At 39.1% G+C, this 23,230-nt stretch overlaps 1 protein-coding gene across 11 annotated transcripts in view; it reads left to right on the top strand.

The window, feature by feature from the left end:
• The window catches only part of MYO9A (myosin IXA), a 132,646-nt gene that overhangs the window by 82,577 nt on the left and 26,839 nt on the right, over positions 1–23,230 (top strand). For 5 of the 11 annotated variants that reach the window (XM_089538894.1, XM_089538896.1, XM_089538893.1 and 2 more), the window contains 10 exons: positions 3,918–3,998; positions 7,776–7,886; positions 9,812–9,934; positions 11,365–11,514; positions 12,853–13,172; positions 13,747–15,426; positions 15,968–16,049; positions 17,610–17,825; positions 22,078–22,190; positions 22,973–23,115. In XM_089538894.1, the coding sequence (XP_089395020.1) occupies positions 3,918–3,998; positions 7,776–7,886; positions 9,812–9,934; positions 11,365–11,514; positions 12,853–13,172; positions 13,747–15,426; positions 15,968–16,049; positions 17,610–17,825; positions 22,078–22,190; positions 22,973–23,115 (3,019 nt within the window). The remainder of the gene's footprint in view (positions 1–3,917; positions 3,999–7,775; positions 7,887–9,811; positions 9,935–11,364; positions 11,515–12,852; positions 13,173–13,746; positions 15,427–15,967; positions 16,050–17,609; positions 17,826–22,077; positions 22,191–22,972; positions 23,116–23,230) is intronic. The other 6 variants (XM_089538895.1, XM_089538892.1, XM_089538901.1 and 3 more) reach the window with 4 other exon arrangements.

The following is a 23,230-nucleotide window of genomic DNA, read 5'->3' as shown; positions in this document are numbered from 1 at the left end:
TTTCTAAATTTTAAAAGGAAATAAGAGATCAACTGATAGTAGCAGGGCCTATTTTTCACACACTGATATAATAATAATAATAATAATAATAATAATAATAATAATAATACGTTTTATTTATAGACCGCTATTCCGCAATGATCATAGCGGTGTACAGTAAAAATCTTAATGCATTACAAAATACAAGGTGACAAAGGAGGGAGAAGTCTTGTCCTTCAGGCAGTCCCTGATGTTGCTGGGTCTGCCTGATGACTCCCTCTGGGGCCAAGATGACAGTTGAGGAGGGAGGGGCCTCTTCAGGCAGTCCCTGATGTTACTGGGTCTGCCTGATGACTCCCTCTGAGGCCAAGATGACAGTTGAAGAGGGAGAGGCCTCTTCCTTCAGGCAGTCCCTGATGTTGCTGGGATATTTTGTTTAAATCTTGTGCTTTATTTCTCAGTTGTCCTTTGTGGGCTTTATGTATTCATAGAACCCACAAAGGAGAACTGAGAAATAAAGCAGGTGAGTATTGCACTTGCCCAGAGCCCCAACTGAAACATTCTACAGCTGAAGAGCTTTTGCCAGGAACCTTGTCCTTCACGTCTAGTATGCATGCCATGTGCTATTCCCTTACTTGTTTCTATTTGATGTGAGAGCAACACTAGAATATTTTCTGTTGCCACTGACTTTTGTCTCAGCTCCTGAATAGCTGTTTTGTACTTGGTATTTTACTTGAATGGTCAAAATACCCTAATGGCATCAGATCCCCTCTGATCTGACAATCTGAATTCTTCAGGAATTTGTGGAACCATCTTTGGTTTCTTCCACTGAAGTGTTGCTTTCTACTTCAGATCCATCTCCACCCTGACACTAGATAGCTGCCAAGTTCAGCAGAAAGAATTAGAAAAATGCTATCACTCTTCCCCTGTGGCAGAGAAGCAAAAGAAGAAAAATGAAGATAAGAACAAACAGTCCCAATATTCAGTGTTGATTTCTGAACTTCCTCCAGCTGCTTTGGTGGAGTTTCTCTTCAATGCACTGTTCCATGCTGTTACAGGAATTCACTACATTCTTTGCTTCAATTTAGCCATTTCCACTATATTGATATTAATAGTCTCTATGCTTTCTGGCTCAACGTTGCTGGTCTCTGCTACATCAGTATAACAGTCTCTGCCTTAATTTTCCTGGAATCTCCTGTTACAGTCTTTGAGCTGTTATGTAGCTTTACCAGTGATCCTTGGATGCCATTGTGTATCTTGGCTCCTACTTGGAGGATGAAATTAGATAAATTTCCAGTCAACTCATTACTGTCCTATCCTTTACATAGGCAGGTCTCACCAGATAGTGGCACAATTTAGCACAGATCATTGATCTGGAAATATGTTCACTATAGAGAGGATTTTCTATGGTCCTGTGCCTCTGAAGAAGTGCAGTCAGGTAGATGCTGTCACAAGCACTAGAAAGAACCACCTGTCCATTACTCTCTATCTTTGTACTATATTGCCATGTACTCTCAATGTAGTGGATGGTGTCCACATATGCATCACATGAAGACCTTTTGGATCCTTAAGAATACTGCTTATAGTCTTCAAACAATGCATATCTACCCTATACACTCAAGTTCTATGGAGGAGATTTACTTCAACTGACCAGAACTAGACTGGTAACTGTCACCCAGATGACATTTTCATTGGCTTCCCCTAGACTGTGTAATCACCTGCTGAGAGAGAGTGACAGCTAAACTTGGTATCTGAATTTTAAAAAGTATTAAAGACCAATTCTTCCAGCAGGCCTATCCAGTCAATTTTAAGATACACATGTAAAGAATATATTTTAATCTGGATGATTATAATTAATAATGGTTATTTTAATCCTATCCTTATGTGTTTAAATTTACAAGTTTAATGATCAGTTATATATTGTATTTTAATCTATGTATTTTTGCAGAGCTCCACTGATGTGTCAGTACTATGATCATGTCCAGACCATTTCTCCACACATACCATGATTGCTAGCAGGCATGGCCTACATCCATGGCTATGCATTCTCTTCCATTAGATCCAATTGTTGTTTCTTGTAATTCATAGGCATCCATTTCAACTATAGCATGGTGAATTCTGATTCTTTTGACTATGTTGGTATCATTCAGCACTGCAGAGGAGTTATTGGTTTCATTCACCACCTGATTTCTAATGTTTCAGTTGCAACTTCTTACAGTGTCAATAATGCCAAATGTCATTGCAGTACCAACTGGACTCAAACCTAATATATAGCTACTGTGTTAGTCAGCACAGAGTTTTTTCATGTGAACTACAGTCTCTTTTGTTAATCCTCTCAACCTTCTGTGTCAAAACTGATTAGCACTGTGCACATTCAATTTGGCCTTCCAGTGCACTAGTCAGTTTCATCACTTAGTGTGTATATTCAGAGTAAATTCTCTGAGTGGCCAAGTGTCTGAGTTTACAAGTAAAGGCTTCACCACTTCTTGTCTTGGGAGTTCTGAACAATAGATTCACAGATTTCTTTGTTGCTTGTGGTCCCTCGTCTTCATGCTTTATTGCATCTGGTTTAGCAGCCTTCTATAAATTCAATCTTTGTACTCCCACTGTTTAGGAACACCAATAATTTAAACTGAATTCAAGAAGAAGGGGCTTGATTCTTTTTTTAAGCATTTCTTTTTTCAACCTTGAATCCAGTCATCATGGAAACTTACCAACCTGAAGGAATATGAAGTCTCTCTCTGTACTGTTGAAGAAAGAAGGTGGAAAGTTGGACATGATGGAGTGCCCAATTTCTGTGCTGCATTGATAGGCCATATTAGCAACTGTTCTCTCAGGCATCCACAATTTTTATGGTAGAGGCTACATTCTAACTGGAAAAGATCCTAGACTTATACTTATAATACTGGAATGTAGTGGCAAATGACTTGGTTTCCATAACAATAGTTGCCTGAAATCACCCCACATGAAGGGTTTTTTCATGATTTGGAGCATCTTCCATAGTGGCCTCACTTGCTGCTACTCCTTTTTTTTAATCCAGAATAAAATGCCAGATTTTTTTTTAGTCAAGGATGTGAATTCTTCTCTGTATGTATATTTACGATCTTTAACAAATACATTTGTGATGTTATCAGGAAGAGTACTTCCATTGCTTGTTCAATTTCAACAGTATCATGCCACGTTATGAACATCTTCATAACCATTATTAAGAAGTATCAGTAAAAAGAAGTATGATGTTTCCTTGTCTCAAGTATGTAAATGAAACTTCTTCATGTAGTAACATATGCAGCATTCCATAATGAGATTCATTGAAAGATATGCATGCTGTTCTTAGTTACAAAGCAATGAAATGCATTTGAGGGAATTACTGGAATGTGGTGGCAAATATACATAGTTGTAGAATATATCTGGTATACATTAAGGGTCTGTAGCTAAAAATGATTGTAGACATTACAGTATTTTTCATTGCTTAATATGAAAGTTAAATTTATTACACTAACTTTAAAATAAAGATGCTACTCAATTGTATAATTTGTTATTTCATTGGAGAAACATCCAGTGCTTGCTATTTCACTAATATTTAAGTCTAGAATATTTTCCAGTTAGAATGTAGTCTCAGAAGAAAATGAATTTCTCTCATGTTTCAGGCTCATTCCCTGTGGTTTTTGGAATTAGCAGAGGATTGATATTGCGCCGTTGTGTGGAATGTGCTTGGAATTGCAGTCTGCTTAATAGGATTATTGTGCAGCATATGACAAAGCCATTTTTTCTCATTGCTAGACACTACAGTAAAATCACAGTTCCTTTTCCATGTATTATAAAATAACAGGTTGAAAGCAGGATTGGTAGAGGCTTGGCAAAATGTTATTTTTTATTATTAGAATGATTGCAGGAAAAAAATTAAACATAAGTCATTTATATTTTACTGTCTACTTTAGGCATCACTTACCAAACTGATGGAGACTCTTGGCCAGTCAGAACCCTACTTTGTCAAGTGTATTCGTTCCAATGCTGAAAAGGTAAAACGCAAACACGCAATACAAAGTGAATTGCAACTAAAACCAAGGCTTCAGTAACTTGTTATATGTTAAACATTATAACTTAAAGGTCACTTTTTAAAATTTAGTGTCTTCTTGTTCTCTGAGTTCAGTTTAGGAATACTTTTGCATACCGGCCTCCTTCATATCAGCAAGTTTTAAATCCTTCTCCAAAGCAAAAATCCAATTTTTTAATTATATATATTTTTTACAAACAGGTAAAGTTATTGACAAATTTAAGGTTTGTTGATCAACTGTCTTTGATGGCAACCAAACAGTGCCTTAGTATCAGGGATATTTAATGAATATAGCAGCGTCTTCATTAATAAATATTAACAAGCTTAATTCTGTAGGAAACGGAGGTATTTTTAAAATTTTCAAAATTACTTTGAATGAAAAGTACACCAAGCAATCAAAATAAGAGCCTCCTGGTTCCTTGAAGCTGAGCATAAATGTTATTTAATTGTGAATTCTGGTGAAGCCCACCTTAGATTTGGCATTTACAGATTTGTCAAACTACTGAATCAATGTGTTGATTTGTTTGTGGTTCTAAAACTGTTTCTAATTTAGGCTGGTGAAAGCATGATGAATTCTTGAGAGATTTTTTGTGGGGTGTGTGTGTGTGAGAGAGAGAGAGAGAGAGTGTGAGTGTGTGTGTGTGTATTGATTCTGCTCAAGTTTCCTTGAATGGCAAGATTCAATTCCCAGGATTGTTTGCTGAAGAGATTTTTTTTGGTAAGCACTAAAGTATAACTCTTTCTTATATTCTCTATGCATCACACTATATGAGCAGCTCTTCACTTGTGCTGAGCAAAGTTTAGAAACTTCTGGAAGCTATAACTGTGGCACTCTCACCTCCCAACTCCTTATGCACATGCTCACACTAGCCTTTTCTCATATCTTCTTTGTCCTCCACAGTGGTAGCAGTATAGTGTTTGAATTTCTGTCACTTCCCTGAGCTTTTGGTCTTCTTTATTCTCTTTCACTTCTTTTGCTCCTTTTCTGGTTTTATATTATAGGACTATTCAATTTGATTATCAATTTTTTCCTGCCCCAGAGGTCTATGGCCTCACAGGCTGTCTTTAAATGTTATCTGCAATGCAAGGGAATAGTCTCATGGACAGCCATCACAAATGTCTCTTGTGTCTCAAGTACAAACATCCAGTTCATGCCTACATAATTGCCAAGGATTCATTAGCCAAATGGATTGCAACTAAGGGGTCAAAGAGACCGGCAGCCTAGAGTGGCCTCTGGCCACTCCAGCCCCAGTCACTCCCCATTTGGCACAGGACCATGGATTCTGGTCACCATGGTCCCAAGGCCAGCTGCCACCAAGGTCCTGAATGGGCTGCCAGCAAGGAGCACTTTTTTGTGTTTCTTTTGCTGGTGGCCCCAGGCTGCCTTAGGTGGCCATGGCATAGTTCAGCCTGATCCAGGGGCATGCGTCATCTGTATGCCACATCCCTGGATCGGCCCAAAGCCAGCGCTTTTGGCCCATTTGTTTCGGACCTAAATGAGTCACCAAGCTGGCTGAGGCATCTCATTTGGGGAAATTTGTGCATTCTGTTGAACCACTACAGACTATGACTGAGTATTCATTCTCATTTCCCCCCCTCCCCCCGCTCTATATATAGTAGCTCGGAAAACAACATTTTTATTTGTATACTGTATATAATCATGTATAAGTCTAGAAATTTAGGTCAAAAAATTGACGCCAAAAAACCTGATCAACCTATCCATTAGTCAATTTAAGTACTGTATCTTAACTCTTATTTAAAAGAAGGAACCATCCCCTGGTGAAAAGCAAGAACATAATCTGTGCTGGAAGTACTGACCCCCTCTATTGTCTCATTCATCTAGCCTTAAGAGTGAGCACAAAGATTTATGTCTGCTTGAATTTTGGAAGTTCTTTGACATTGTTTTGCTTCATCCTTTGTTATATGCCCCTAAATTTTACCCTTGACTTATCCAAGGGTGATATCAAAATCCATAATTTTGGCACCCAAACCTGCCCTTGATTTATACATGAATTCGACTTATAGTCGAGTATATAGGGTATATTCAACAATGAAAGAGGTTTACATTTTCATCGTAACTTTATCATCATCATCATCATCATCATCATCATCATCATCATCATCATCATTTTTTTAAAGTTCAAATCTAAACTAAGACAAACAACAAACTATACTAATATACAGATTCTTAAATTAAACTGAATAAACTGAAAGCAAAAATGTTTTCACTAATTCTTTCACTAATTAGTTTTCACTAATAAAATCCATCTTTCAGTAAGTCAGTTATTCTCTTGATAGTTAAGTTCTGTTTTATAATAAATTAATTTAAACATTAAAGCCACTTCCCACAACTTTGTTAGCCAAGTTATTGTTGGAGTGGTGGTTTTTTCCTGCCAAAACTGGGCAGGACATATTTTAGCTGTCCTGAATAAAGAAGTAATCATCTGTAAGTCAACATGCTCTACAGTTATATATAATATGCATAACAGAATCGCTTTGGATGTTTAAGCAAGCTATATCTTGTTAAGAATTTAATTACACAGTTCCAATAATGTTTATATTTTCTGACATTTCCCCAAAATGTAAAGATAGCTTTTGTAATTTTACATCTCTAAGAGAACATTTAATTTGATTGATCTTTCTCAGTTTTTGTGGAGTGAGATGCCAGTGTGAAAACTGAGAACATGCATGTGTTTGAACTTCAAAATTAGATGAGGAGTTGGACAGTGACCACGAATTTCCCAGTAGTGCTAATCAAATTGACTTGAGCAACTATTCACACTTGCCAGTGGTGCCCCAAATCCTAATTTCTTTAAGGTCTTTAAGGTCTCAGAAGCCATCCAGTAGGAAATCTTCCTGCCTAACATGGTCTACTTTCTGCTGTTACACTTTATCAACTACTTTAATTATTCATTTGACTTTTTGTCTTTCGTTCTTATATTAGAAGACAAGAGACTGAGGGGTTTTTGTTGCCTAGTGGGCACCAGATTCTTCTTTCTATAAAAGGGAAGATAGTGCAAACATGTGTACAAAGAGGGGAGTGTGAGTTTCCACCAAAATCTTTCTCTTACAGTAGTTTCTAAATTGTGCTGTGCATAGGTGCAGAGCTCATATGTGTGATTCCATAAATGACAACTCAAAGAACCACAGGTAAGCAATGGCATGGCTTAACAAAAAGAAAAGTAACCTTATATCTCATTGCTGTTAGAGCTGTTCAGGCATAATGTTATCACTCTCATAAAACATAACAAGACATCAAAAGTAGATCACAAGCTCTCATGCTCATTTCTCTCCCCCCCCCCCCCTTCATTTAGGACAAACTATATATTATGAATTCATGGATGTTAAGAGTTTGCAGTTTAATTTCAGAGTTTGTAAAACTGTTCCATGTTCTGGTTTGAATTTAACCATGATTAGTATTAAGAGTGGTATAAATCAATGCATTATTGTTAGCTTTGAAAAAATGGGTGGATTTTGCATGTTCAGTAGAAAGGAAGCATCTTAGGCCTCTGTGAAATCAGGAAATATATTCTTAATCTTGGAGGCAATGCAACCAAAGAGAAATGTGTTCTGGGAAACCTGTACACAATATCTGTAAGAAGAAGTTGTATTCCCAGATAGCAGATTTAGTAGTGAAGCTCTTCTTCTATGAGTTTCAGTCATGTCTACAAGCATATTTATCTGAAAGAGCTTATATTTAGCATTCAACCACCTTTGCCCATTGTATCTTTTGCTTTTCCAGCTTCCTCTGAGATTCAGCGACAACTTGGTTCTTAGGCAGCTGCGGTACACAGGAATGCTAGAGACGGTGCGCATTCGGCAGTCAGGGTACAGCTGTAAATATTCTTTCCAGGTCAGATAATCTTGATTCAGTTCTCCCAAACATTTCTAAGCAGTGAGGCTGAGGCAGTTGGGCAAAGCTTTCATTGTACAGGGGACTGCATAACCTAAAGAAGTATATGAAAAATGTTACACTGAAATTAGCCTCAGAATTAAAACTGACAGAACAAGTAGCCATCTCTAATTGATGCTTCAGGCTTATAGAGCTATAGCTGGAAACGTTTCTTGTGAGGTATATCAGCCCATTTAGTATGGTTGCTTCCTAAAGATTTAAAGGTAAACATACAAACAGTGAGGGTAAAAACAAAACAAAAGAAAACAGCACCTTAAAGACTAGGGATGTGGAACTTTCAGCTTGTGGAGATGTAGAGAATGCCCCTCATTGTCCCCAAAGCACTACTCCTTCAAAGACAAAAGATAGAGGTAGGAGAGCAACTAATTAGTAGCCTTGGGGCATAAACCTCAAGACCATAGCTGAATAGACTTTTCCCCTGAATATATTTCCTTTATCATGGAAGCGAGAGTGAAGCTAGCTTTGGACTAAGGAAGTACCTCACAGCCACACAAGGCTGTGCTGCTACCAGTCTTCCTAAATCTCATGATCATAGAGAAGTGATACAAGCTTGGGATTCAGGTGGTATTTGGAGGAGCGTCTTATCCAGGCATTTGCCTAATCTTTTTGCACAGTGCTTGCAATCCCAGTGGGGAGAATTAGTAGTGGGAGAAACCAGTAAATCACTTGGGCAGTGTTTTGTGGGATGGCTCTTCCAAGCACTGACTTGAGTCTCTGTGCAAACAGATGCACTGAGGATTTGTGTCTTTGTTCTTGGAAAAGGGGAGAATGGGGGCTTATGTTCAAGAAAGAGGAATCAGTTCCTCTCCAGATTGGTCTGGAAATTAATCCAGCTGTAGGACCAATCCAGTTCCACACCCTTGCTGTGGGTGAATGGTGCTAAAAATAGTGATAGGACTTTATTTCTGGCTGTGAGTGTAAGAAGGCAGTGTAAAAACAAAAGTACAAAAGGCATCTAAAATGTAACATGTTACTCAGCCTAAATGTTTGCATGTTCTCCTGCATTATATTTGTGCTCTTGAGTTACTTAATTTTACACAAATGCAAAATTTAAAAAACTTATTTATTATACATGTAAACTGCTTGGCCAGAGTTTTCCAGATGGTAAACAATACATTGAACTATATGCAGTGATCCCTGTAGTAAACTTAGGTGTTGATTTCCATAGATTTAATTTCTGAAGTTTTGGCAGTTCTGTCAATTCCTCCTTCAAAGAGAATTATTTTTGCAGGACTCTTGGATCCTTCTTTATTTTATACTTTTAAAAGTATGAAAATATGAAAAAGTATATTTTCAAAACTATAAAATGCTGAAATCCTTATTTACTCACTACAGAGTTGTCTTTCTTGAAGGGATTTTTAATCCCCTCTGCAATTTGTTAGCATTAGTTCTTGTATAAGATATTTAACAAGAAGAACCGGCTAACCCCATTCAGGTCAGGATGCTATTTCCCAGAAGGAAGAGTTTGCTATAACATGTCTCCTCTTCCAAGGAGAAACACATATGTAAAATAGAGATGTACAATCCATGTAGGTTTCTTTTTGTTTTGTTTTGCTTTTTCAGATATCACTCATCATGAAACTTGCTTGGACAATCTCCAGCATAACATTTTTCACACAATCTGTGGGAAGGGAATATTTACCAAAACTTTTCTGATTAACTCTTGTCATATAAACAAGCAAGCTACAGATATGATAGGCAATGAAGTCTATACATTTCCTGTTGTCAGTAATAACAGTCCATTTAGGTTTGTGTACATAAATGTGCTTCTGTAGATACAATTGACTAACATGAGATTTTACAATAGAAAGAAAAAATGTATGTTTATAACCTAATGATTGTCATGATGGTGTCTAATTTTCTAGGACTTTGTAGACCATTTCCATGTGCTTCTTCCACGAGGCACTATCCCATCTAAGGAAAACATCCAAGATTTCTTCAGGAGAACAAAGACTGACCCTGACAATTACCAAGTGGGGCGGATGATGGTAAGTTTTACCTCTAGCAGATTGCTCTTTGGTACAGTATTGAGAATGGATCTCTTTGAGCGAAGACAGATAGTACTGCTTATGAATGTGTAAAGTCAGGTTTTTTAGGAATGTAGTAATTAGAGCCCAAAAGGAAGACTGACACACCAAAAGCTTCTTCCTTTGGGAGGTAGGCTGTGCTAGACTGCCAGAAGAAGGTACTTCCATCAATGCCATATTCTGTTCATTTTCATCTATCTGAGCAGTAGTCTAATGTTGAATTAAAAATGAACTTAATTTTCCATAATATATGGAAAATAGTGTATGTGTGTACATTTCCTTTTAAGACTTGTACTTATTTCTCTAGTACTCCTTCAGGTATCTTAGGTGCGTTACAGATGGCCCAGAAGGGGCAGTCTCGCGCCGCTGCTGGTTGCAGCATCCGGGAACTGCAGCAGCCAAACGGCGCGGTTCCCGGACGCTGCAAAGAAGGAGCGCGATTTTCGCGCTCCTTCCTGTGGCCTGGAAGAGACTCCGCAAGTGCTGAAGTGCGCACTCGCGGCGTCACTTCCGCCGCATGACGTGCGGACGCAGAGCGTCCGCTACGTCAAAATGGCGGCGCCCATCTGTATGCGGCGCCGCCATTTTGATGTAGTCATTACATGAGAGGGGCAAGGCGCGTCAGGAAGCACCGCCCCTCGCGCGTAATGACGGCGAGATGATGGCACCTCATGAGCCCGTCTGTAACGCGCCAAAGTAAGAGTAATGTGAGAGTAATCCACACAATGCAGGTTTCTAAGTTTCTATAGCTGCAGGCTGCATTATGCCTGAGGGATAGGTTTTAAATACCTGATGATAGGACTCAGTACCTCTGCATAAATCTCTAGAGGTGGATGGAATAATGTATTTTAAATGTATTTTGATACTTGCAGAGTTACCTGCATATTGCCAGAAATCCTCTAGGTGCTTGGTAAAGTGGTCATAGAACCCACTGGTTTACCTTAGTCAAGTCACACGCTCAGCCTCAGAGGAAGGCACTGACAAATCCCCTTCTGAACAAATGTTGTCAAGATAACCCCATAATAGCATCGCCTTGGGCCTGCCATAAACCGGAAACAACTTGAAGACACACAACAAAATTGGACTATGGTCCAAACCACACTGCAGAAATAATCCAGTTTTAGACTGCTTTAACTGCGCTGGCTCAATGCTAAGGAATTCTGGGAACCATAGTTTTGTGAGACATTTAGTTTTCTCTATCAGAAAGCACTGTTCCACAACAAACTACAATTCCCAGGATTCTCTAGCACTGAGCCAGGCAGTTAAAGCAGTCTCAAACTGGATTATTTGTGCAGTGTGTTTTGGACCTTTGTTGTATAGGAAGAGACATTAATCAGCTTCATTTGTGAATGAATGTATATTACTTATTGCTGTCATGTTGTGTGTATTAGGTTTTCATGAAGGAGCAGGAGCGACAGCTTTTACAGGGCCTGCTGCATGAGGAGGTGCTGCGAAGGATCACCCTACTGCAGAGCTGGTTCCGTACTATGCTCTATAGAAGGCTTTTTCATAATTTGAGGCAGGCAGCTGTTGTTATACAGGTTGGTGTTAATTTCATGATTTCAGTTATTTTATAATATTTAGCATTTCTACAGCTTCAGGAAAAGAGCACTGTTACCTCATTTTTCTTCATCTCTTGCCCTTGATTGACAAGGGTGTCTCACACTAGGACTTCTTCCCTCCTAAAGCCAGTCGGTAGAAACCTCTCTATCCCAAAGGGATCCAGTTACAGAATTTCTGTTCTGAGAGAACAAAGACATACCTGTGTTCACACACACATGCATTTGCTTATAGCTCCACTCTCCTTTTTCAGAAGCCTCACGGCCAGCAACTTCCTTCCATTCTACAGCTAAGGACATCTGTCCATGTGGCTTTTTCTCTGGGAGAAAAAAGTCTCCATGGTTCTAGAACCCACAAAAGCTTTATTGCAATGAAACCTCTCCTGCATCTTTCCAAGTGCTATTGAAGCAACTTTGTCTTTCTTCAACTGTCTTCCTTTTCCACAGCAAAGTTTCTTTTCACACACTCCTCCATCCATGAACTCAGTCCCACACTGCTGTTGCCATGTGCTTCTCACTTCAGTTACCCCTAAAAACAATGTTCAGTGGGTTATCTGCACCTGCCTTTGGGGAATGCCATCCTGTTAGGCAGATGGCAAAGGCCATCTAACTTGGAAATCTGTTACTACTTTCCCACTCCTTCTGGAATATGGAAGATCAACTCTTTTAGCTAGTTCATCTCTTTAGGTTTTTTCCCTTCCCTCTAACAGGGAAGCTTAATTGTGTCCATGCAGCAAAGCACTGATAGAATTAAGGGGTTAATAAGTAATCTTTATTCTGAACAAGAAAAACATCACCAAGTCATCGAATCTCATAAACGTGAAGTTTATCAAACAATAGTATGCCTTATACCAGTGATTCCCAAACTCTGGCTTTCCAGATGTTTTGAACTTCAGTTCCCCAGAATTCCAACCAGTTGCCAAAATGGATGAGGCTTCTGGGAGCTGTAGTCCAAAAACCTGGATTCCCAGAGTTTGGGAATCACTGCCTTATACCAACAACCAAGTCAAGAAAACAAATACAAATCACTAATACAGTAAGCTAGATTGAGGAGAGAGATCTGGCAGCTTCCCAAGCATCATACCTCCTAGAGTTGTCCAGACAAAAGAAAAGGAAAAATGCCACAGAAGAGAATATAAAATCAAGGACAATCACTCTTGAGGAGTTTGTTTACATCCATGCTTTGACATTTCTCCAAAGCTTGATTGGTCATTGATCATTACATCTCTATACTTAATTACTCTATACCCTTTATTAAACGTGTGCTGAGTCATGCTACTTACCATTTTGTAAGGCTGTTCTCTTTTAATTCCCTTTTAGAAAAGTTGGCGTCATTATTTGTTAAGGAAGAAATCTGAATCTGAAGACACCCCAGATAATTCAGTCTATTTAGACAAGGCAGCGATTGTTCTTCAGGCCCACTGGCGAGGCTGGATGGCAAGGCGAAGATTCCAGCAGATGCGGATGGCAGGCTTTATTATCCAGAGGTCTTGGCGGGAATGTCTGAGACGCAGGCATGCTGCAGCTACTGTCATCCAGGCAAAATGGCGAAGCTGCCATACCAAGAGTGTCTATAGGTATAAAAGAAACAAAATAATTTTGTTGCAAGCAGCATATAGAAGATACAGAGCACAAGAAAGGTAATTACAACCTTTAAGGAAGGAATCATGTGCATCCAGATGAAGGAAAAAAATCAGAAACTTGGTTACTTTATATACCACCCGGTCAAGAGATCTCAGAGTGGGATTCAAAGAAAATGAGTGGAGCCAGTTTAAAACAATTTAAAATAACAATAATTTAACAGACTAAAAGTGTAATTAACCATTAACAGATTAAAACAGGCAGTTTACATACATAGGAAATCTGCTGAATACCTTTCACTGTCTATGTGAAAATCAAGAGTTTGGTTTGTAGAATAAATAAACAACCCCATGTCTTTTAGAATTTGGTATCCATTTATTTCATTTTTATGGAATCAGCCAGGGCACAAAGGTTCTCAAGTCAATTCATTCCACAACTAGTTAAGACCATATCATGATACAGCATAGCAAAGCTACTGTGTTATTGTTATGATACAGTTATTTTTTGTTCATGAATGATGTTTTTAAACTGTTAGATGAAGTAGCTTTGAAAGGAAGCAGAGGTCATGACCAAGGGGACATTTGGAGCTATGAATGCAGTATCTGATATCTTTTTCTCATTTAAAAAAAACAGGTTTAGAACTTTAAAGGAGCAGAGCTTAAAAAGAACTCCACTGAAAAATGGACTGACAATTAAAGAAGATGATGGACTGGAACAAGGGAATGGCTTGAACATTAAGGATACAGACCCCTCTGAATGGGAAGATTGTTCATTTGAAGAGAGAGTGAAAGCTGTAGAAAAGCATAAATCAGGGATGGAAAATAGAGTAAGTGAAATAGATCCCTTGGATAATTCTGGGATTTCATTATATAAACACCATGAAAGAGCCAACAGCCAGAGTGGAACAAACATGGAAGAGCAAGTTGTTGTGAGAGAGAGACCAAAGTCACTGGAAGACCTGAATCAGAAAAAAGGAGTTCGTGCAAAACGAGAGAGCCGGCGGATGCGTGAATTGGAACAAGCAATTTTCAGTTTGGAGTTGCTTAAGGTTCGGTCCACTGGTGGGTCATCACCATCAGAGGAGCACCAGTGCTCCCCTGAGTTTATTTCTGAAGAGATTCACTCTCCCCGGGGAACACCAGAGAGTGAAAGCTCTCAAGGAAGTCTAGAGATGCTGAGCCATGAAGAGATTCAGAAAGGGAAGTGGGATCCTATGTTGCTGCAGGAGCATGATGCCCAACTTTTTCCTAGAAACTTGTTACCGAGTAGCCCTCAACTGGACGATGTTCAAGGCATGCCAATCTTTGCTGCTGATGTAAATAGCAATGTGCCAGATAGAAAACAGTCAGTCTCAAGTTCTGAATTACCAGAGTGCCTTGCAACTAAAGAGCAGTCAGTTTGTGATCCCCAGAGAATAATGCATAATGTACACACAAGAGAACCACTAATTTCAAGCAGTCTCCCTACATTTTACCTGCCTCCACAGGACAATCTGAAGTCTGGTCATTCAGTGATACAGAACAATTTAAGGAACAAACAAATGGAAACGGGGTGCACATTTTTGTTTCCAGAAGTAAAGAAGAATGCTAAATTGGAAAATCAAGAGCAAAGCTATCATGGGGAGTGTGAGCCTTCCTTCAGTAAAGAAGATGGCTCAGCTCTTAAAGCGTCAGAGATTCCTTCTTCAGATTCTGTTATCAAGAAGCTGGAGAAGCTCAATGTGGAGAAAGAGGAGCGTAGGAAACAAAAACAACTGCAGAATGAGAAAGAAATGATGGAGCAGATACGGCAGCAGAAGGAAATTTTAGGGAAACAGCGTAAAGTTTTTGAAGAGCTTGAAAGGCAAGAGAACGAACAGAACAGGATCAGAGAGTCCTCCCAAGGAACCTCACTCAAATCACCAAAGAAAACAACTGGGCCTCAGTCAGTCCTCATTGTGAATCCCCAGAACAGAGGGAAACATTGCCTTGCAAAAAATTCAGAGCCCACAACTTCTTTGAATAGTACAGCTCTCACTGCCATAAAAAAAGGAAGCCCACCTGCCAGCCAGATGACTCAAAAGGAAAGGACTGTCATCATGATCCTGGAACGAAAGGAAGGTCAAGTTCCAGTGGCCAAGGAAGGGTCAGCCAGTACGGAACAGTTAAATTCACAGATGGCTGCTGAGTCTCAGGAAGGCTTGAAGAATCCATCTGCAAGGGAGAAGCGGTTCAGGTTGCCCAGAATTCCTAGCCAGAGCACTGAAAACTCATCCAGTGAAACTAGAGTTGGTTCCATTTTCTTTACCCCAAAGGACAGTTACATGGGCATTAGGTGAGTGTGTTGGTGGGATACTTCCATTTTTAAGATGCTATTACATAAAGCATCCTGAAGATAACACTTTTCCCGGGGGGGGGGGGGGGGATAAAGAAAAGCAATTCCTCTACCAAAAGTTTGAAAAAGGGAAATATATATATGCACGCACATTGAGTCAATATCAAAGCATGTATACAAACAGCCAACAACATTGGATTTTCAGAGCCCCAAGGATTTGACTGCAGTTGTCCTATATGTATATTCTTTTGTATGTCACTTGTTTGTAGGAAGTTTATATTTTAAATAAATAAGGTATGTATTTTTAGTGTTTTTCCCGTGAAGATTATAGGGAAACAGTAACATTCTCTTTTAGTAGTAAACTGCCCCTTTAATGGTTTTGCCTATCATCAGCAGTTGTCACAGACCATTGCCTGGGCTTTGTATCATGTCCTTTGACTGTAGCTGGTGACTTGATGGTGCTTTCCCAAAATTATGCGTTTTTTAGTATGTTTGGCACCTGTTGCCTGTTAAATTAAAAAATGTTGTTTTCTGGTTTCAGCAAAGAATCTTCAACTCATCAGTTGGTTTCAAAAGAAGAACATAAAAAGCCCCTAAAGATTCCTGGACCTGGCAAGGGAGAGGTAAGCAACTGTTTTTTAATTGATCAGGCTTCATCTGCTGGCTGCCTTCCAAAATTATGAGGAGTTGGTACAGGTAATACATGAAGGGTATGGGCAAGTCCTCCAAACTAACCAAAAGCTAATGTGTTGGGGAGAAGCCAAGTAAAAACATTCATGGACAATGTACTATATGGAAGGAATACTTTTATGAGGAGGAACATTCAGTCATGGGCACTCTCACTTGTAGCCTGAAGGGCAACCCAGCCACAGGTGTGTACCTCATTCAGAACTAGAGGCTCATATATATTTGCCAGAATACTTTGGGCTGGCCCTGAATTCCCCCCTGATCTCCCCTCACCTGCCGCGGCTTTGGGGGGAATGACGCACAGCTGCCTTTCTACGTGGTCCTTGCGAGCTGGCTACTGCTGTTGCTGTGGGCACAAGTCACTCTGAGGTCAGAACAAGGGGCCAAGCCTGACTTCAGAGCAAGTCCTGCCCACAGAGCAATTTGGGAGAGTTGCTCACAGGAATTGTGTGGGAAGGGAGCTGGCCATTGTTGCCGCATTTTGGTATTTTTAAAGGTAAGTCTTTTTAATGCAGATCAAGAGGTGGAAACCCAGATCATATCAGGGCATTGTATAAACAGCCTGGACCCAATTTGGGTTTGAGATGTGCATCATGTAAACAGAACTCAGTAAACCTGGAAGGAGGTTATAAGTAATTTCTAGGAGACTAGGAGAGGGGAGGGCAGCTATGAAAGAACTAGAAAAGATCCTAAGGAGAAAATATACATAACAAAGAACTAAAAAGTTAGACTCATACAAGCCATTGTATTCCCCGTCACCATGTATGGATGTGAGAGCTGGACAGTGAAGATAGAGGATAAGAATAAAATCAACTCATTTGAGATGTGGTGCTGGAGAAGTGTGGTGAGGATACTGTTGACAGCCAAGAAGACAAATGGGTTCTTGAACAGACCAAGCCTGATCTATTTCTGGAAGCCAAGATAACAAAACTCAGGCTGTCATACTTTGACCACATCATGAGAAAGCATGACTCATTGGGGGGGGGGGAAGCTAGGAATCATAGAGGACAGAAGTAAGAGATGAGACCATATGCTAAATGGACTCAGGCAAAGAGGCCTGAGCCTGCAGGAACTGAGCAGAGCAGTGGAGGACGGGGGGTCTTGGAGATGTTTCATACACAGGGTCATCATGGGTCAGGGTCAACTTGAAGGCATTTAACAACATAAGAAGCCCTAGGTCCATGTTCTGCTGTGGATTATCCCTCTATATAAGTTATATTAAAAATAATTGTACTTTCCATTTTTAATTTCCTCCCATTATTTTTATCAGTTTCAGTTACAGTATACTTTCTCTGTACTGTCATGTACTGTCATTCATTTTCTTGTTTGGTACCAACATGGGTTTTTTTAAAGTAATGTTTGAATTTGGAAATAATTTTATTGTTTAGCTCCTCCTTACTGTTGCATGTTACCCATTTTAAGCATCAGCAGACTCACCTGTGTTTTGTTTTGTTTAAAACATTTTCATGTTATTTGTTTTATCATTTGGTATCAAGCAGGTTGCCAGACCAGCCCATAAAAAGAAAGCCCGCATGGCACGGACACGCTCCAATTTCTTGACTAGAGGTGCTTTTGCTGATTGGGAGGGGGATACAGAGGAAGAGGATTGCGATGACAGTTTTGAATTCCTTGTCTCCCTTGACCAACCTCCTCACCCTGAGTCCGTCTGTCCAGCCAGACTTGGGCAGCCCTGTCACAGTGACTCTGAAATGGTAATTTATCCAACATGCAGCTTTGTGGGAGCATTTCTTGGCTAACCCTTAGCTGTGCTGACACCTTCCACTGCTATTTCTCCCATCTTTCAGTCGCATTGATGGCGGATAACCTTTAAGAACACAGTTACAAGTACTTTGAATCCTGTTGTCACTTCATACCTTCCTCTGTTGCTCTCTCTGTTAGGTTCCAACATTACACCCCACTTTAATAGGACTAAAAATTAGAATTACCCTGCAGTCTATTTTTACATAGGCTCAGCCAATGAATTTTTTAAATTAAATAATAAAATAAAAATCCAGGAGTAGGGTTGTGCAGCTGAAATAGTGGGCTCAGGTTTGATGTTAATTGAGGAGGGAAACAGTTAGCCCTGTGCCAGTGATTGTCATTCACAGGGTAGTCTGCAGCAGCGGTAGCAGCAGGCAGGCAGCGAGTCTCCTTTGCCTGACTCTGGGAGAGTATCATACAGTCAGCCCTCTGTATCTGCAGATTCTTTATTTACAGATTCAACCATCAATGGCTTGAAAATATTCAAAAATATATAAAAATTCCAAAAAGCAAAGCTGGATTTTGCTTTTGTACATAAGAGACACTATTTTACTATAACATACGCCCTTCAGATTATGTTGGATTCCAGTAACAATCAGATGGGAATTGTAATCTAGCAAAATCTGAAAGGCTAGTGGTTCACAGTCTTTTCATAGTCCTGACTGGAGAACCTGAGGGGTAAACCTGGATCTGCATGCAAAACACATGCTCTGTCATTTAGAACATAGTTCCAGTTTTCTCTTCTCACCCAATGTAGGAATGTAATTAACTAACAAAACTAGAAGACTGCACTTAGCTTGTCTTTATCTCAGGTTTGTATAGCAATGCCAGACTGTACTACTTCTATTTCATGCTCTGTTTGCCCTACTGCCTAAACTTGCTCAATAATTTGCTATCTTGGCTCACTGCAGTGCAACAGTAATTTGGAAACTGCAAAACAGACAATAAAAACAGTATAATAAAACAGCAAATAAAAGACATATTCTCTCTGTCTCTGCCAAGGAGAGCATCTGCATCTGTTCCATTATAAACATGCCATAATAATCTGTTTTCTTAAAATGCTGCAGGATTTTCTTTTCTGTTTGCTGTGAAAGACTTTACATGGCTACTCCTTTAAAATTTACCACCCAGACAGACTGATTGGTAAAGGGCAAGGTTAAAGTAGTACATTTCATAGGCACGTAGCAGATAATCTTATTTATGAATAGGTACTTTAGACTCAAAAGCACTCTTTATATTTATGTATTTTTTATGCTACACTTAACATGACTGGGCACAGAGCTTCAGAAATTTGTTGTGTACTTGAATATCTTAGAAATGGAATCATAGAATTGAAAGAGACCACAAGGGCCATCCAGTCAAGCTTTTTGCCATGCAGGAACTCCCAATCAAAACATCCCCGACAGATGTTCATCCAGCTTCTATTTAAAAACTTCTAAAGGAGACCATTACACTCTGAGGGAGTGTCTTTCACTGTCAAACAGCTCTTACTGTCAGGAAGTTCTTTCTAATGCTGAGGTGGAATTTCTTTTCCTGTAGTTTGAATCCATTGCTCCAGGTCCAGAAAAAAAGCTTGCTCCATCCTCAATATGGCACTGCTTCAAATACTTAAACCAAGGTTATCATATCACCTCTCAATCTTCTTTTCTCCTGGCTGAACATACCCAGCTCCCTAAGTCTCTCCTCATAAAGCATGAGTGTGAATGATTTAGAATTTTAGTTGCATTGAACGTGGAGGTTTCCATCATGTGTTGTTGTGTACCTGGAACAAAGGAGGATGTGATCTGCCTTAAATTAAGTTTGGCTGTCAGGCTCCATATTATCTGCTTTGATGGCAGTGAAGTAGTTGAAGACTTTCCTGTCACTTACTACTTGATCTTTTAAAATGTTGATGTTCTGAGGTCAGACAAGATCGGGCATGTTCAGGCTGGTACGGCCCCCAACAAGCTGGGTACTCATCTTACCAACCTACAAAAGGATGGAAGGCTGAGTCAACCTTGGAGCCCTGGGATCAAACTCACAACGTTGTGACTGCAGTATCAGCATTTAAGAAATAGGTTTTATGTAATCATTCTGAAAATTCTGGAATGCATTTACCTTTAGATAGAGTTTATTTTTGTGGAATATATCAAAAAATTCCCATTTGATAATTTTGAATTAACTTTGAAAATAACACTTACTTACACATGGGTTCTCCTATGCCGTTTTGGAATATAAAAAGACAACAAATACTATTTCCTGATTGTTTTGTAATACATGAAGTAATTTCCTGCTATAAGGGACTGAGGGAGACACAGACATCTTATTAAGTGTGCAGCTAGCTACAAAAGCTTTATCACGATAGATAGATAGATAGATAGATAGATAGATAGATAGATAGAGATATCTATGACTTACAGATGGGCTCTCCTATGCTGTTTTGGAATATTTTAGAGCATTTGATGCAAGTCCTTGCCTCTCTAACATGTCTGGCCAGGCTCAGCTTTTCAGTAGTCCAGTTTGGGCTAAGAATTGGATTTAAGACTGAAATAACTGTAAACCATGGCTTAAGAGCCTGGCTTTTTTCAGCCTAGAAACTAGGGTTTGGCAGTTTGGGCATAATGGGAATTGATAGTTAACTGGAGATGTCCTGGTTCCTCAGCTATAATACACCCAGAATACTCTGTTATTATAGTTACCACACCTCCAAAAGGTATTGTAGTGCTAGAAAAGTTGCAGAAAATTGCAACTCAATTAATGGGGCTGAAGCAAATCCATTGTGCAGGAGGATGCAATATTTGGGGCTCTTTGGTTTATAAAAACAAACAAGAGAATGGAGAACAACGCACTAAAAGTATAGATGGTATGGAAACTGGATAGAGATATGTTGTTTTCCTTGTGGTATAAAGGACACTTGCTCATTCAGTGGAACTGAATGGTCGATAATGCGAGACAGGCAAAAAGACTATTTCTTTGTTCAGCACATAAGGACTGTGGATTTTACTCTTACAGCGTTTGGCTTCAAAAGAGAATTAGACAAACTTAAGAAGCAAATCAAGGATAACTGGTCATAAGTATATAACTACTAATAAGATAAGTCAGCTTGTGTCTCAATACCAGCTGATTGTCACCTTCCCATAAGTATTTGGATAGCCACTCTAAGAAACAGGATGCTGGACATAAATCAGCCTGGATAAGGTTAATGTATCAGGGTTCTTAGTTCCGCTAGAGAGGGAAATGGATGAATGCCACTGACGTATGTACATACCCCAGAATTTGGCCAGCTACAAAGCAGTGCAGATACCAACTGTTGAAGGACAGATAGACTATCTACACCTTGCCAGCTAAATCTATATCTGTATGGAAGGGCTGTTCTATAAATGGTGTGTAGATCTTATTTGCATGTAAATATCTTTGAATAGTTTCCAGCAGTAAAGCTGAGAAAAGGAAAACTGAAACATTTCCTTAGAAGAACTGCTTCAGTTGGCATTAGAACAGGAAGTGCACAGCTCATAGATATAACTTAGGAGGCTGGACTAATCCAATTTCCTTTACTCCAGCCCCCACTCAGTGCAAGCAGGAATGATAAACAGGTGTAACCATAATGACTGAAGTAAATATTGTGCACATATCTTTATTAAAGAAATAATAAATCAATAAACCTATTTGTATTGACAAGGTTCCAATAAACAAAGTTCTACAGTATTTGTACTTCTTGTTCAAATCTGAATTTCCAATAATGCCAATGTCACTCACCCATCCACCTCCATTTACCCAGAAATGTTGTTATAACAAGCAGCTTTATAATAGCCCTTTACGGGTAGGTTGTGAGGCATTATCAGAAGTAAAATAATTGGGGTGTGTAGCCACCCACTGTCAGCTTCCAAGAATGCCTCAAAGAGACATTAAAAAATATGTGGAGCTGCTTGCTGTTCTTTCCAGTATTGATTTTTTGAGCTAGTACTGGCAGGAAAATAATGTGCTGCATATTCACTCCTTCTGTAACAAGGGACTTGTAGATCATTTCTTTATATATAGCCAGTTCTTTATCAACCGAAAAGAAGCCAAGGCAAGTCATTTCAATTAAAAGCATCTTTACATTGTAAGTATCTTTCTCCACAGCAGCTTAAATAGCTAAACCATTGTAAAATAATTGTGCCTCTTTTATAATATCAAATGGCACTCTGAGTGCTGAAGTATTTATTGTGCTTGTAATTGTTGCAGATGCTGCAGAGATTCACATCAAGTGAAGGTCAAGCAAAACTCCACAAAACAATGTCTCAAGGAGAGATTGGAAAGCTGGCATCTTCACAGAAGATAATTGCTACAGATGGGAGGTATAAAATGTCTAACAAGAAGATATAGACAAAGGATACTTGTAGCACCTTTGAAATTAATCGAATGAAAGAAGCTGGTAGCATGAACTTTTGTAGATTTGACCTACTTCCTCAGAAGCATATTTGAAATAGAGAATCCAGATATTCCACACTATCAGCAAAAGATGGGAAAATGCAAGATTTATGTTTAATAATTTTGCAGGGAGCAGATACCAATTTGTGCTGTGCACATTTAAGTCATGTAAAAATGTGAAAAATACATATCATGTCACTCATGCTACTTCTGTTGTTATTTTTAATTCTTTAAGCTGCTGTTAGTAACAGTACCAGAAAAGCAAAATATTTATACCATTTGAAGAGAAATTGGAAAAAAAAATCAGCCCCATATCTGGAATGGGATTTTTGCTCTAGGGTTATTTATCTATTTGCATTTGTGGAAGCCTCATATTAATTTTTTAGCAATATACAGACAAAACAGACCAAAACTATTAAAATCTCATGTTCAAAATTGCAAAATTTGGTGTGTGTGATTGTCACATACTCCAAATGATGTATGTTTGTATCAGACCTCCTATTTGATTAAAAGTGTTTGGTGTCATGTGCACTGTAATGAATATGATTTGTTCCTCCTAATATGTTAGATAACTTCTGCTATCATGTTCACTGTCACAGTTGGAAAAGTTTGTCAAGATGCAAGAGGTATTTTAACATTAGTGAAAAGACAGTGAATAAAATGGAGAACCAGACGCAATGCATCTAATCTTTTCTGATTTGTCATTTAGCAGACCTCAAAGAGCCAAGATGAAATTCTGGGGGAAGGGGAGACAAGGAGAGAAGAAAATAAGCCGGGAGAAGCTTGCTACCCAGTCAGAGCTGTTGGAATTCTATTCAGGTCAAGATTTTACAGGTCTACAGCTTGAAGAAGGTAAACTCGGGGTGTGGCATAGTGGCAGCTTAATTCAGATTTCAGATGGAAAAGTGCTAAGAATTTATTTCTTATTCAGGAAACACAAAGAAAATTAAATGGTTAATCACTTAGT

This window comes from Sceloporus occidentalis, unplaced genomic scaffold, assembly GCF_023333645.1.
Source record: "Sceloporus occidentalis isolate IW3139 unplaced genomic scaffold, rSceOcc1.0.p SCAF_9, whole genome shotgun sequence".
Taxonomy (NCBI): Eukaryota; Metazoa; Chordata; class Lepidosauria; order Squamata; family Phrynosomatidae; genus Sceloporus; species Sceloporus occidentalis.
Note: the sequence above shows the minus strand (reverse complement) of the source record. Positions and strands in the feature narration are given on the sequence as shown.